Source organism: Poecilia mexicana, unplaced genomic scaffold (assembly GCF_051168715.1).
Source record: "Poecilia mexicana isolate PSO_F unplaced genomic scaffold, ASM5116871v1 scaffold_12, whole genome shotgun sequence".
Classification (NCBI taxonomy): Eukaryota; Metazoa; Chordata; class Actinopteri; order Cyprinodontiformes; family Poeciliidae; genus Poecilia; species Poecilia mexicana.
The window spans coordinates 12017060-12034078 of NW_028263381.1; the positions used below are offsets into that span (position 1 = coordinate 12017060).

General features: G+C 35.1%; 1 protein-coding gene across 3 annotated transcripts in view; it reads right to left on the bottom strand.

Annotated features, from left to right (window-relative positions):
* The window catches only part of znf618 (zinc finger protein 618), a 42929-nt gene that overhangs the window by 18345 nt on the left and 7565 nt on the right, over positions 1–17019 (bottom strand). For 2 of the 3 annotated variants that reach the window (XM_014986360.2, XM_088010926.1), the window contains exons 2-4: positions 8560–8887; positions 5518–5595; positions 2745–2789 (exon numbers count right to left, since the gene is read on the bottom strand). In XM_014986360.2, coding sequence (XP_014841846.1) covers positions 2745–2789; positions 5518–5595; positions 8560–8860 — 424 coding nt within the window. In that variant the 5' untranslated portion in view covers positions 8861–8887. The remainder of the gene's footprint in view (positions 1–2744; positions 2790–5517; positions 5596–8559; positions 8888–17019) is intronic. The other variant, XM_088010927.1, reaches the window with a different exon arrangement.

Sequence of the window (17019 nt, forward strand, 5' to 3'; positions counted from 1 at the left end):
GTAAAAAAATAAATAAATAAATAAAAAATCTGATTTGAACTGTGAATTTGCCAGACTTTTTCAACTCTTCAACACTTTGAAAATTCAAAAATGTTTTTCCAAAATATTACTTTAATATTTTGTTCCCAGAATAAATATCAAAACAAAAATATGAATGTCAACATAACTACACTTTTCTTCACAATAAAAAAGTTAAAACCTGAGCTATACAACAACTAAAATCAACAATAAAGCCCAGAACAAAAAATGTGAGGTTTTAATATCATTTCCCCCTACAATTAACACAAGGTTATTTTACAAAAATTAGATGATTTCGTTGACTTGTCAGCCTAATAAAAGCTCAAATAAGATGGTTCTAGACACAGGCGAGGCCAAATTCATAGTAAATCAACAACGGGGTAAACAAGACAAATAATTGTTTATGGAAGCCTGAATCTCTGTAGATGGGGTTTCTCTTCATTGTCAGTCTTCTGTAAATCAAATGTAGCAAAACGGTTTTAAAGCAAAATCCAAACTAATCTAATCATACTATATTTTAGCAGTGTGGCAGCCTACTTTTTAGACTTCAACCATCCAAAACGCAGAGATTTGTGCTTTCTTGTGATTCAGCAACCCCAACCACTCATGTACAAACATGATACATTGGCATCTCCCTTTGTTCTGCACCCACTCAAACACAGAATCAATACATCATCACGAGAAACGGCAGCTAATTTGATCAAGTGGAGTTTGTAGCTGATGATTTGTTTCAGTCCCCTCGGTAAATAGCAGAATAAACAATGAACGCCACAGCTGACAAGAATGCTAATGTGAATGTAAGAACTGTTCTGCTATTTTGTAATTCAAATACCACAAATGTAAACTATTCGGTTTGTAAGATGTTCAGTTGACTGGCAAAAAAGCCTCATTCCTCCTGTATAATTAATGCAAAATATTTTCTATTGCATTTCACAAGACCCTAAAATATTATCCATCCTGAGTTGCAGCCAGCCCATAAAAGTCTTTATGAAGCACATACCCTAAAATAAAAGGCTGAGAATAAGCCCATTATTCAACTTGTCAGAAGGCTTTAAGTCAAGGTTATTGTATTCAACAGGTTATTTAAAAATGAGTAAGGGGGAATCATTTTAAAAAGACTTTTCATGCAGAGATAAATTACCCGAGATAAATGGATTAAGGTTGTGCTATGCTGTCTTCTGGCTGTCAAAACAATGGGGACATTATTTTATGTCTGGTTTTTTATTATTTAATTAGCTGATTGATTTATAATAACCTGACTTTTGAAATTTCTCCAAAGAAAATCATTCTGGGCCACCATAGCAACGCCAAACAGGCAGTGATCTATAATTTTAACAGCTAGCACCTGAAATTGGCTATTATTGACAAAAACGGTCAAGGTTTGCAATAATGATCGCATGTTTCAAAGGGATTATTAAAGAACTGATCATTAGAGAATTGTAGCCTGTGTCCAAAATGAAGTGCGGTCTGCCCACCTCTGTGTGAGTGCAAAGCAGCAGAAGCTGAAAAACATCATTATGATCAAACAATTCCAATTCACTTTCATTGTGAAACGCTTAAAAAAACAAACAAAAAAAAACATAACTTCGTTTTGATTAGTCAAAAACTGCTTTTAGATAGCATTTATACAGGTAAGCAGATAGACTGAACACGGCGGGCGGCTGAGTAGTTGATGCCTAGAGTGTAAGTGTAGCTTTATGGACGAACCGCACATTTCCCGCATATTCTTTTGTATTTTTATGTATTCGAAGATGAATACATAAACTAAAAGCTGGAGTATCGACATTTTTTTATAAAGTTATTTGTGAGCTAGTCTCTTTATTATTAACTTGAATATAATTTCAGATTTGTGTATAAATTTTCTTCAGGTTAACATAGAAAGTGAGCTATTATTGTTACAGGTTAATTTTCTAAACTACAAAAAAAAAAAAACTGTTAAGGAAGCTCAAATATGAAAAATTGGACTGATGTTGATATCCAATAGTAACACTGGTGTTAAGCCAGATTTGCCAATATTATATTTTATCAATTTTTTAAAATCTCGATTATCGTAAGAATAATCGATAGATTACTCGATTACTAAGATATCCGTTTACAACAGCCCTAGTTTAAAATTTAAAGACTTAGCACAACCAAAAGTGCTTTACAGTATTGTCTATCCTCCTAAGAATTTAATCTCAAAGTTGTTTTTTTTTCCCATCCAGTCTCAGTGGCCTAAATATTAACCGTCACAAAGAGCTTGGTAGTATTCAGCTTGTACTCCTCACCATCTAAACGTTCTCATTCCATCTCCATTAACTGCTCTTTTCTTTACTTTATTTTCTTTCACTATGCAATGTACATGTACTGAAGTCTCTAGGTTGCATATTCACATAAAAAGCACAGTGAGCATGTGTAGGTAGATGTATAAATAACTCGCAAGTACTACTCTGAGGCGCAAGTATTTTTAGTCCTGATCAAACTTTGAAAGTGACGTTAAGGTGCCGGGTAAAAACTGGTCCTATATGACTGGTATTCATCACCTTGGACTTAACCTTTTCTCAGTAACCCATTTTTAAATTGCACACTGTAAAAGATTACCTCAATTACTTGCATTTTGTTTCCACAATCTTCCCGTTGTGTGTGCAATTATCTACATTCGTGTATATCTGTTTTAAAAACTACATCAAATCTGCTGTCATGCAAATAAAGTTTGCTTAATGGATAATTGGCAAAGGTGTACTTACTATTGGGTGTCTGAGGCAGACCATCTCCAACCATGCTCTCTGATTCTATAATGAAAAAAAAATAGGTTTGGACTTGCTTGAATAGATTAATGCCAACATGTACTTAAAGATCCAGCTCTGTTTGCACCAAATTATTATTTGAAGACAATAAAGCATATCAGCAAAATGTGGCAAAAATGACTATTATTTTGTTCCTTTGTACCCTTTTTTGTTCACACTGACCAAACAGAGTCGGCGTACTATAATCTGAGTGTGCGCTTTCAAAGAGCATGTTGGCAATTTGGAATCAGAGGCTTGACAACAACAACAAAAAGAAAGACAGAATCAAAAAAAGACAGCCAGGTTGGGTAAATTATGGCATTGACTATTCTGTGAAAAATATCTATGTTTAAGGTTTTGCTCAAAGAAAAAAAAAAGAAAAAGAAATGAATACAAGCCAGACTCCCACAGAATTCTCTGTTCTTGCACTCATTTAAAGATCCATGAAAGGGTGTTTTAAACGTCACCTACAGCACAGGCAACTTCTCGCTATGTGAAAATATAGAAGTCTATTGATTTTCTTATCCGGGCTTATAATACCCCCCTGTTGGCTTGTATTTTATGCTCCTTTGTGTTTTAGCCAAAAAGAAGGCTTCTCATGCCAGAACATGCATGCAATCCTTTAAGTCCAAGCAAAGTTGAAGCTTTTTCTCTTTTGAATATTGTATTATTTTCTTTTTAATGGGCCCACAAAGAGAAATGCGATACGAATCTGAACTGACTTGCTTTTTCTTGCAGGGCGTCAATGTTTAAAGGTGCTGCCTTTTAGTTTTGGTTGGAGTTGATTCAAATCATAATAACTTCCTGTGGTGGTATTTTACCCTGTGAATTGCATTATATTGCATTGTTTCAGAATAACCTAGGTCCTACACTGGCCTCTGAGCACACCACACCTGTCATTCACTGACATCATTATGACACAAAAGACAAAACAAAGGAGAGCTCGAAATGCTGAGCAGTTGAAATCCTTTGACAACCAAGAACAGGGAAACATTTACAAAACTGTAACAACTGACTTCAAAAGCTCCCAAATATATGTGTTGCTGTGAAACCAGAGGAGATACAACCCAGATGTGAAGAATAAATATAGACAAAATAATAAATAATACTGAATTACTATTTTTGGAGGATGTCCAGCCAGTTATTTTAGTGGCAAATTCAATTTAGTTTGAAAATAAAAGGCAGATGGCAAAGCTTCATCCTGCAAAGTTGACCTTTCGAATGTTGAATGAGAATGCTGGAACCTGACTGACGGGGGATATTGTTTCTGATGATCAGTGATCAATATGTTTGTATTTAATCCTGACTTGACCTCATCAGTTAGTATTAACCCACGTCTATATAAGCAGAAAAATATGACAGAGTTTACGCATATCTGCAAGTGTTGAAAGATACAAGTTTCTGAAGTATTTTGGCCACTGCAGCTCCCTGTACCTATAGCTACTTGGTTAGGCAGGAGATTAACTTTCCTTTCCATACAGACATTAAAAAAAAATGTCACCCAGGGCGAAAAGGCTCCCTGAAACTTGTTCCAAAAAAATGTAAAACTCAGGTCAGTGCAAATAACACGAGATTAACACAAATTGACTGATAATGACATATTTCAGTGGTGAAGTCTGTGACAGATGGAAGAAAAACAAATGAAGACAGATTATTTTTGCTATGCAAATGTGCACAAAGTTTTGCTGCTTGTAAGTTTAGTGTTTCAAGAAATATTTTCAGCTGTTGATAGGCTAGATCAACTCTAAAGCTTTAAACATAAAGACTTGCTTTTTTAATGAAAAATATGAGAGGTTCTTTAAAAAAACAAAATGAGGGAGGGGGTGCTGTGATGGCGCAGGAGTTAAGCACAACCCACATATGGAGGCCTTAGCTTTCAACACAGCTGTCCCAGGTTCGACTCTCGGTCTGGAGACGTTTGCTGCATGTCTCTCATTACCCACTTTACTGTCAACTCACTATCAAATAAAGGCCACAAGAGCCAATAAGACCTTAAAAAATACAAACAAAAAATGAGGGTGATATTTGTTATTACATTTAAAAAACAATCACGAGTTTGTTGATCCACAGCATGTTGTGATATTTGTGAAAGCTTAATAACATTAATCTTGGAATTATCTGGCTATTGATTTGCTTAATTACTTTTCATTCAGTCTACAATTACACAGTTCATGGGTTAATAAATATGGTTAGAATGGAAAAAAGGTGGAATTCAGAGAAATAATAATGAAAAAAGTGTAATTTGGTAGAATAAAAGGAGGAATTCGCAAATTAATGAAACAGATTTGAGGGGGCCCTTTCTTTAACTTCTGTCATTAAGATGCAGCCACCACTTTGTAAATCCCATGTGGGCAAATCGAGCAGCAACAAATCCATCTCAATACACTTTCTAAAAAGAATAAAAATACCTATTTGATCAAATCCAATAATAAGATTACAAGTCAGTTACATACATTTAAAATTAATCCAAATTAAAGAACTGACTTGCAGCATGAACTCTTCCTGGAAGATTGTACAATTGACAACAAAACTGGCAAAAAAAATAAAATATATTAGTAACATGAGGAGCATGAAAGTATTCAATAACCTTTCAAGCAAGTCTTCTGCAAACACTGATATTGCAAAACCAAATGCAATTCAATATATTGTGCAGTCTTACTTCCAGTATTTCATTTTGCAATCCTAAACTCTAAGGAAAGAAGTTTATAAAAAAAAAAAAAATCAATTATCTTACCTCTGTGTGCTCTGACGTGTGTCTGAAAGCAGTTGTAGTACTTGTACTTCTTCCCACACACTGCACATACATATGAACCTGCATTGACATGTTAAAAGTAAGTTTCAGTACCATTTCATAAGCAGCAATTAATTTATTACAGCCAAACTTTTTACCATAAGGTTCAAGTTGGGATTAACGTCTGAAAGTTATTCAAGTGAAACTAGATTATTGTTGTTATAATGATGTTGAGATCATATCTTGCACAATTTCAGTATGTAAATATGAGAACTGTTCTTTTGTTGGATAGCAAAAGATTATAGCAATGTTGACAGAATTATAACAGCTGTAGCTGTGGGAAGAAAACTTAGAGTTGGCTATGCTCTGTGTCAGTGAGGTGCTAAAGAGGCAGCATTATGTAAAATCAATAGCTGGCGCTATGCTTCTGGACAATACATAATACTGCCCCTTTAAAAAAAACTTCAGAAGAAGCACTTGTGGTGTGAGAGACTATTCAAAACAAAGCTATGTTGTATGGATATAAGCTATATAGCTGATTCTTTAGGTTGCTAAAATCAAGTGTTAAACTTTGACTGCCATTCTCACTCTTTAGTAGTTTTTTTCTTAATATTTCAGGAACAAAAAGAAGCTTTCACAAAACATCAAGTCACATGCCTCTTGGTGATATTTCCTACGGATGATAAAATAGAAAAAATGTTCCCAGAGCCAACTTATGCTATGAAGGCTAAATGTATCGCAGCTAAGATGATTTGTTTTCATTTTGCTTCCCAGCTCCTCTTTCTTATCAATCACGTTGAGTTTAGATCTTAAAGTTAGGACAAGCATCAACATTCCTTCAGAAATACACACAACGACTGATGTTAACAGTTACTAATGCTAATTGCTCTAATCATTATAATTGCTGGTATAAGATGGAAGAGTTTAAAATGTCAACTTCTGAATCATTTGTCTTTGTTTGAAATTAATCAAACTCCACTTTACAGAGACTGCTCTCTCACACATCTTGTGACTCCTAAGATAAATAATTAATGACCACTCATGGCAAGAAGGCCAGAAACAAGTATTTTAAATGCTGGAAGTACACTTTAATAAAGATAAATTTGACTCAGCTAAATAACTATTGGCAGGTCAAATTCTCTCATCAGTGCATCTTTAGTGCTGGAGTAAGGGTTTATACAAAGTGTGGGTTCTGAACTGGTTCGATAAAAAAAAGATATTCAGAGAATCAGCACTATTTTACATCACTGTGTTATTTTAAATATTTCTTCCAGTTAATGTTTGATCACAGAACTGGTGCAAGCAAACACTGGCACAGCTTTAGAATTGGGATTGAGTGGTAGAAAGACTTTAACACGGGGGAATGAAGGAAGGACACACTCGCACTAATCACAAGAAGTCAGCTTCCATTTCCAAATCCTTATATACTTTACATTGCCGAAAGTATTTGCCCGTCTGCCTTGTTACAACCCCACCCTAAAATTCCTAAAGTAAATTCTGGCACTGGGCTTTAACCTAGAGGTCAGTGACCGTAACATGCCTTCACTCACATATTAACTTTAGCGATATCTCACTCATATTTTAAATTAACATGATGTCAAGCCATCCTTTGAGGCCATGAAAGCTTCAACATTTTGAGGAAGTGTTTGCTCCGGACTTAGGAGCACATTCATTTCAATATATATATATATATATATATTTTTATTATTCTTCCAGAAGCACGTTGTGAGGGAAGACACTGATGTTGGATGTAAGAGCTTGGGTAGCAGTGTCCACTCTTATTTATCCAAAATGTGTTTGCCATGTTGAGGTCAGGGCTCTTCTCCTCTAAACTCACTCATCCATGTCTTTAAGAACCTTACTTTGTGCACTGATATGCACTAAACTCTTGGAGACTACATGAAGCTCGGAGGTGTGTAGTGATTGACCTCTTCCCACTTCACAACTCATCCCCTGACTCTGGTCTCTGTTTTTTCATAGCCTACAATTTTGTGGATTTGTTGCTTTCATTCACAATCACTTTCGATTGATTGTAGCACTTTAAATAGTTGACTGTGGAATCTCTAATATGAAGGAAATAGTTGTACAGGTGGCATCTTATGGTCCAACGGTGAAATTTAATGAGATCCAGAGAGCGACACATTATTTCACAAATGTCGTAGAAGCAGCCTGGCAAGTCTAAGTGCTGAATTTTATACACCTGTGATGAGACACAGGTGTATAAAATTGAACACTTGAATTCAATGATTTGGAGGGGCGAGCGTATATTTTTGGGAATGCAGTACTTATGTGAAGATACGAAGCTGCGAAATACGAATATGAAACACTTGAATTTAGGAGTACTGCAAAATTTTGGACAAACTGTTGTTTGTGTCAACATCTATAATTAAATTCCTGTTTATTATTAATCCTAGCCGGAAAGAACCGGCGCAGGCTGGTTTTTAAAAGCTGCTGATTCCAATTAATTTTTTATTTGCTCTAGTTTACTCAGAATAATGATTTATGTAAATGCTGTTGTGTTAGACCGTGAGCTTTAACCAAATTTACATAATGAATCAACCTTATATACAGCTGCACTCGTATACATGCATGACGCCGACATGATTTCTGAATCATCTGAATGGTATCTCAATATTGTAAAATAGTGGACATTAACATAATTTAAACTTGGCAGATGTGTGGAAGAATGATGTGTAAGACAAAATATCTTTTCCATCCCTAGAAGAAACTTGTAGAAAAATATTTATTTTCCTGTTATTCAAGCAAATTTTGCAATACCCATCTTTGACATTTAGCTGCTATCCCAACATGACTCCATTTTGATTACAGTTCAAAAATGACTGAACAGAGCATCAACTGGATGTCAATAATCCTTCAAACAGTCCATCTTTTTAAGAAACAAGTCCAAGAATAATCAGTTGAATGTAGATTTTTGCACTGCAGGAATACTGTTTTCATAAACTGGCTCTAGATTCGACATGTAAAAATAAATGTAACTTTTTAAACTTCAAGCAAATGCAATGATATATCAGTATAATCACACACCTATGCATGAGTCAGTGCTCTTCGTTGGAGGAGGAGTACCAAGGGCAAACATACCCTCGGTTTGAGCTCTACGGGTTCCACCTCCGCTTGATCCCCCATCTTTTCCTCCAATAACGACACAGATCTCAGCAGGGTTGGCATCTCCGACTTTCCCGTTGCTCTTCTCTGAGATCCCAGGCTCTTTCTTCACAGCAACCGTCGGTGGTGTACTACTCGTGGCTGTGGAGGGATCTGTGGCTGCATTCCCATTTCCACTTTCAGCCTGCTCCTTCCCAGGATTAGGTGCCTCCGGTGCACTCATGACTCCACCTCCTCTGAGCCTGTGCTTCTGTACGAGGAGTAAGAACAGGAGTCGATATAAAAATACATCCTAATAACGTAATTTGAAGCTATATGGCCTCCAATCTTTGCACCATTCTTGCATTATACATTGGAGTATGGAAATGAACATTTGTGTCTATTATCTAAGAACAAGCCACCAAAGATTATCGGCAGCTTGCTTTTTTAAAAATGTTTAACATGAGACCCATTTTTACGTTGCTATGAAAAAACAGGACTGTGGTTTGAGATAACAAAGGATCTAATTAGTGCTTGAGAGGAATCTACAATTAACCAATTAGAAACGTAGTGCTGTTGATGTCAAGCATTATAACATTGCGCTATGAGAAATTGTGCCTTTTAATATTTTTAATGTGGAAAAAAAAGCATCCAATCAATAGCTGAATATAATTCCTGAAAATTCTTAAACTTGTTTATAAATACAGAAAGCATGAAACATTTTTTTTTTTTTGGTTTCCATTCAGAAACATTTCTCTTCATTAAAGCCATCTCTAATGTGGCCTTTAACAACATCTGATGAAAACATTGAATTACCTTGTTTTTTTATTTTTTCACACAAGCTAGTTAATTGAAAAATACAAGCTGTTTTAATAAAACTTTTAGAAACTGTTATAAAAAAACTGAGAGTAATTTACTACATATGAATATTTGCAGAATTTCAAAATATGAACTGCTGCCTAGATCTTGTAATATCCTACTATCAGTCTTTACCTCAAAGTAAAGGTTTAAGTCATCTTGTTAACATAATTTGTAAAAGTTGTGAAGAAAGAAGGCATTTGGCTACACCTAATTCTAATCTAAAACAATATGGGCATCCTCAACGCTTTAGGATATCCCAGCATGCTAGTTGAGACCGTTTAACTGAGAGTTAAAATTGTGTAGTCATGTACACACAAACCAGACACTGATGGAGATGTTTACTGTGGTGGTGTTCAGTGTTGCTTAGCTGTTATTGGAAGTCATCTTTAATGGCTTAAATCCTACACCCCTGTGGTGCTCGAATCACTGCAATTTGAGAAATATCTAAATTACACAGCTTACCACGTGGCTATAAAAGGCCTTGTTAAAAGAATGAGCTCAAATGCAACCAACCAAAACAGAAGTATGCCAAAATGAATGATGTTATGGAAGGAAGGAAGGAAGGAAGGAAAATCTGTCTTCTAATAATAGCACACCAATACAGCAACAAGTCTCCTTAAAGCCCAAAAGCACCTCTCTCTGAATAAGACACATGACCTAAAATGGGTAATACTAAAACCAAACATTGTTCTTTTTTTTTTTTTTAAATCAAATGGTAGATGTGCACGTGCAGTTAAAAAAAAGGTGGTGGAAACATTAAAACTTGGTGTTTTTCTAAGGGTTGAGACTGTCAGATTCCTACCTAAACTACCCAACTTTTGGAAATTAAAGAAGCCGAGTTAATACTCCGTACAAAATCTTTTTGTTGCAAATCTTTTAAAGGTATGTCCCTGCCAGATTATATTTTTCTATGCATCTTGCCAAAACAGCTCAAGCCCAGTCAGAATGCAATGACTGCATCTGTCAACATCTATTTAAAAATAGTTGCTTTGTTGTTCTCTAACAAACAGATGAGGCCTTCATAAAATAGCTCTGTCTACTAATTAGGTGAGTTCTGACGTCAATTGGCTACATAAGGTTTTATTTGCAGTTGTTCAAGTAAATCAGCCTACTTCATATGTAAATGTTATGCAGTCTATCTCACAGAATCATAATCCATTATATTTTGTGGATGGAACGTGATAAAATAAGAAAATGTTCAATGGATATGAATACTTTCGAAACTACTGTAATTCATCTGTTTCTGATCTGGACGATTTAAAGAAAAAGGACATAAAAGTTGTTTTAAAGCAATGCAAAGTCGAAAGCAGATTTAAAATGCATAACACAATGAAAGCATCACTTGAGAACAGTGCAGCTCAATGATTGCCTGTTGCTAATTATCTTCTTCAGAAGTCAAACTGATTAAATGAAATCAAATGAAAATAAAATTTGATTGTTTTTTTACTGAAAGTCTTCACTAAAACAGGGTGAGGTGCTTTTGAGTCTGACAAGAAATTTGATATTAAATAACTTTTCAGAATTGAGAAAAAAAAAATAATTTGAGTTTTTTATAGTTCAAACAACTACCCATTTATCTCTGAAACAGAAAAAGGGCAGCTTGTGGTATCACTGCTGTGAATTTTTATAATACTTCACCTTTGTGCTACAGTAACTGAACATTAAAAGTATATTTCCTTTTTTCTGGGCAGGTACAGCAACTTGAGAAAAATATGTAGTTTATTTAGCTGCACTTAAATAAACTATTGTGAGTGTAACGTATTAATGTCAGCTTAAAAAAAAAAAACTTGATCATTAAAATGTAAAATCTTCTTTTCTTCACTTGGCCTAGATTTTGCAGGTACCCGTCCAAAAATCTCTAAATAAAAATATGACGCTTCATGAAGATAACGTGATCCAAGAAGGCTTTAAAATTGAAAATTCTGGCCCTCATTACTGGTAGACAAAGATCCCGCACTTTATTTTCATTTCCACTTTCACATATTTCACAGTAGTACAAAGGGGTGGCTGAGATGGAAAAAAAAAGAGACAACACCCCTTTAATGTTTAGGTGTTGTTGCGATGTAGAGATGAAGACAGCAGGAACGTAGGGAAAAAGGAGGATTTTTATTAACAGAACTTATTAGGAATAGACTGGAAACAGCATGGTGTGGACTACGGATACACCAATATGAATATTTGGGCTAGAATCTGACATAGATATTGCTGTTATGGATGATAGCGATATCGCATGTCACTACACTTCGGTATTTTAGAAAAAAAAAATGTACCACCCGCTGACATCACCACTTATTATCTGCTTCAGTTAAACTCTGTACAATCCTGCGCTGAGTGATTGTCACTGTCATAACAAACAAACACCACACGACCAACCTCCTCCCCAGTCCTAACGTCAGTCCAGTTTTACATATCGGTCTGGATGCTACCCTGGTAAGTAAATGAACTGTTGGGGGAACGGCTGTTTAAGATCAGAAAACTGAGACTCTGAAGTAAAAGAATAACACTGGAAACCAAAAAAAAAACAAAATGAAATATAAGAAGCTGCAACCAAAATTATCCTACCACTATCATATTCCAACAGACTACAACAGGTTGACATGAATGTAAATATTCACTGGAATGAAAATGGTCAACATAAGTAATGCAAGTCAAATCCTCAAACGAGATGCATGTACGTGTTTTAATCTAAAGGATGGGCGTATTTTTCTCTGTGCACTCACAGTAAACCACATAGATGAGGCGAAAAACCTGCAGAGCTATCTGGCCCTTCTTTATTCATGCAGAACAGCTAATGATTACCATGGAGGCGATGAGAACAATAAGCACAGCATAGCTAATAACATTTAGAAAAAAAAAAAAGAAAAAACCCTCTCTTTAAAATAGAGCTTTTTGGGCAAATTTTTTAAAGTACAGAGCATTTCTCTTTATTAACACCTCTGTAGAATACCTGCAGGAAAATTCAGTGATCTGAGAGGTTGCTTTGCTCAGACCAAAGCAATAACCAATCATCTATGATTATTTATTTAGAGTCTATTGTTAGTTTATTAAATATTTAGCATGCTGGGCTTGTGTACTGGAGCTACAGAAATTAAGATACAAATGTGAGAAGTTCATGGTGCATATAAACAGATTGAGGAATAACTTTAATCATGCATGAATAAATCACTAAAAAACAAAATGAGGATGTTTTTATGATGACCTTTAGTTTGAAGAAACCTGTTTTCAACTAGATTTTTTTCCCCCTGCACTTTCCACTAAATTCTGCCGTTTTCTTGTCATTGAGCGTTTTAAAGTTATGACTAACATTAATATTTTCCATATTCTGGTATGCTTCACTCTACAGAAAATAATTGACGATACTTGTGGCATGTTGCGAGTCGGCACTGCTCTGATGGTTGGACGTGCTTTTTCTCCCCCAAAAACACTATAAGAGGACTTTCAAAACCCCCTAATTCAACAAAATGTCACAAGTTAAAACAGAATGAAGTGCAAGGTTCACAGTGAAAAAAAAACGAAGCCATCCCACTCATTATCGTTCAAGTGAATTTTGATTTCAACACAACTGTTTTTCTAATAATTGTGTGACCTAAAAGCTGCTAGATATTCTTTCTGAAACACCATGTGTCGCTTCACAACAATTAATGCAGCTTCATCCTAAAGTCACGGCCAGAAAAGAAGTCGTAAAAACTACACAAGCATAAACGGTTTCAAATGAACCTGAGGAAATGAAGTTTAAGTTCCTCTAAGATTTGCACCACCTTATGTTGTCCTGTATGTACTGATTTACATGTACATACACACTAATCTGGAAATCGCAATTTGAAAGTCATGTTGGTTTAACATTAAACAACAGTGAATGATTCACTGCTTCATCTTTTGTTCTATAATGCTAAGCCTCAATAGGCAGGTATTAGTTAAAAAAAAAAAAAAAAAAAAAACAGTTGACAAGATGACTTAAAAATAAAATCTCATACCCAATCCGATTTCCAATTTGAATCAACTTCCTTCCTGTTCTAAAAAGAAATTACAAATGTTAGAAAATATTTTCAAAACCTTAATCATCCCTTCTGGGAGTTGACCTGAATTCAAAGTCTAACTAAACACAAGCTGTAAAACATGCTTGTAAAAACAAGATGGCAGGCCCTGGGTGGGCTGAGCTCACTCTAAGTTATGGGAGCCGAAAGACTGCTTTGGTGAAAAACAATCCTGATTTTCCTAAATTTTATCTTTATGAACAGCAAATTTGATTAATTGATTAATTGCCCAGTTCTGTCAACAACCTTATTAGTAATTACCCTTGCTTCTTATTAATACCATACCAACTTTATTTATAAAGCACTTTAAAACAACCACAGCTGACACAAAGTGCTGTACATTAAAACACAACATAACAATAAAAAATAAATAAATAAATAGTTATTCATAGTTAATAGTTATTCATTGTCAAACCAAACTTGTTGCAAGAGTAATTTGTTTATTTGAAAATAATATTTAAGCAGGTATTTAACTCGCTTGTCACACGTAACATTGTAATTTTAGGCCCCATCCACACAGAGACATTTTAGGTGTGTCTGTAGACGTTTTTTGTCATTTAGGCTTTGCATCCGCATTGATTTGGTTTCTCGGTAGACCAGAAAGTATCATTTTTGAAATGATCATTGTACGAACGTGAATAAATTCCAAAACGCCAGTTTCATGTTTCCACGTGGCCACCCTAGTCACATCTTTTCTTAAGTCACGTATTTTTTTAAACGATGATGTCAACACTTCATCTCTCTCTATCCAACTTGTGCAAAACATGATGCTGTTCGGTGCTATTTTTGGTCGTGTTACAGCGCCACCAAAAGGCTTGGCATACCGACTACAGCATCTTCTGGGTGCCGCAGCCTGTTCTGTGGATGCACTTATTTTCTTAATTGTTTACAAAATATACTGTGCTCGTTAATGTGTACAGGGCCTTAAGTGTTGCCCTTTTGCTAACTGCAAGTGAAAAATATTCATAATGAATTTTGCCCTTGCCACGTATTATACTTGATGTTTTCAAGTATGTGAAGGCTTGAAAGCATTGGCCTACATACATTTTACAAATAAATTGAGTTACTTAAGTCAGCTCGATTTATTTGTAATTATGTAATACGATGATTTAACAGTGAAGCATGTTAATCTGGAGGGACTGCCCCCTGCTTATGTGGTTGTAATAGTTGATTTTCAACAGAAGACAACCCAACAGCAATACAAGCCACAAAAGTTCCTCTGTGCATTTCAGCACTGCAAAAAACATTTAAATCCAATCTGAAACAACGCGTGGGCAGACCTCTCAAAAGTCTTCTGGGTCAACTGCAAAATGAGCTGCACTTTTATCATTTACAGAGTGGCGCCAGATTTTACGTCTTGGTGACATAATACATTAAAACATTAGTTCAACATTCTCCCACTCAGTCATGTGGAAAAGTGTTTTCTTACGATGGTGTTCCACTTTGAGATCCTTCAGTTTCCACTGATGTATACCTCATATGTAGCTGTTTTCCATTTAGTCGGGATTACAGTGCGTCCGGAAAGTATTTACAGCGCTTCACTTTTTCAGCATTTTAATTTACAGCTTTATTCAAGTTAATCTCTTTCTTCAAAATTCCACTTCTATAACAATTATTTTTTTTGTTGTTTTTAAAAGTAAAAACAGATTTGATGAGCAAAACCAAGGACTGTTCAGATCGTGGTCAAATCAAACCAGTGAAAGGGAGTCCAGGCAAAACTCAGGAATTAAATATTGCTGAGGCAGGGATCATAGCATGCTTATGAAAATACTTCAAAGCAAAATCTAGTTTCATCTTAAAGCAGTATGAGTAAGTCAGCAAAGCTGAACTCAAGTAAACTATGTCCTTCAAAGGCAAAAGAGAATGAGGCCTTTATTAGCCCCCAATTGAATGATTCATTCAAAATATCTAAAGAGCTGTAAAGGAAAAGAGCACTGACTGTACTATAAAGACATGGACATTAATCTGAGTTTACAATTTCACCAAAAGAAAACAGACTTTTAAACTTCAAAGGTATGAAACTAGAACCTTATGCATAAACTGTTGTGTTATTTAGCCTGGAATCAGGCTACATTTTGGCTAAAAATATAGAATCATCTTGTTTGCACATGAAACTCCTCCTAAATTTAAATTGGAGAAAGAATCACAGTTGCAGCAAAACTGTTTGGCCATTTATGCTGAATATCACTGGGAACTTATTTACTATTTAAAAATAGTAAAATGTTTCTGAAAACTAAACTTTTTTGAAAATACTAACAGGACAGCACACAGATGTGAATTATTGCCAGGGTAGGTGATTCAATCAGTAAAACAAAAAAGACATGAGGTTTTGCACTATAGCTAAAAAAAAGGTTAACATGCTAAATGTCACAAATGAACAAAAAGAAAAATGAGTGGATTTCCACAACAAAGTGAGCAAGTTTTATGAATGACATACACATAGATTCTGAATGCAAAATGAGGAAAGCCACTAAAATCAGCAAATACCAGATTCCTCATTTAAAGGTATGTATATCTGTAGAAATGTTTATGCTTCATTGATAACACGTGCTGAGATAAACAACAAACCAACCAAGGCACAAAAAAGTATTAAATTAAGGTAAGAAGCAAAGCTTTTCTCTATGGGTTACTTTTCTAAATTTAGCTTAAATAAATTTCTGATTCTGCCTTTGAACTGAAAAGACTTCTGGATCAGGTTCTCAGGTTCTCCTGGAAATACAATCACTCTAAGTTACTCTATTTCCTGGATATAAAACCTGTTTTATATCCAAATTTAAAATTTTAAGACCCCCAAAGCTGTTCTTCCTCCCTTTAAAGGGCCTCTGCTGCTCAACTGTCTCCCCAAACCATAACTGTGTGTTGAGAGCAACTGGTCTAGCTATTTGATTTGATAAAATGTCCAACCTTCCTCACTGATGGAGCTAGAGTTTTTAAAGTTTTTCATTCTGGCATTAGTAGACACAATAATGGGCAATCCTTTGAGTTATGTTTTTTTAATGCTTGAATGATTTAAGGTCAAGTACAAACACAAAGCTAAGGAAGCAGACAAGATCCAACGGACCATAAGATATTGCAGATAACTATTGCTTATGACCACTAAAAAAAAACAAAATCTATCTAAATATATCAACAACACAAAGCAAAATGCCGTGCTTTTTGTACTTGAACAGAAAGCATCCCAGTTAACCCAGTGCCACATTCCTTCTCAGATGGTTTCATTTAAATTACTGTTTGGGGCCCAGAAAGGCAAAATTGTTCATTAAAGAACAAAAAGGCAAAGACCAAAGAAACTTCCTAATTAAATTGAAAACAGATTGACCACCGGTACTATTTTTTTTCTTTCTGGTCACTCTTGTCATTAATCATTTCAAAGCTCTCCACATAAATTGGTTAACTCTAAGGTACAGAATGGCTTATAGGTAGGAAAGTACTTAGAATGTTCTATTTAACCCATTGAAACAGAAAAATAGTGCATGCATGTTGCTACATAAATGTTATGTTGCCATAT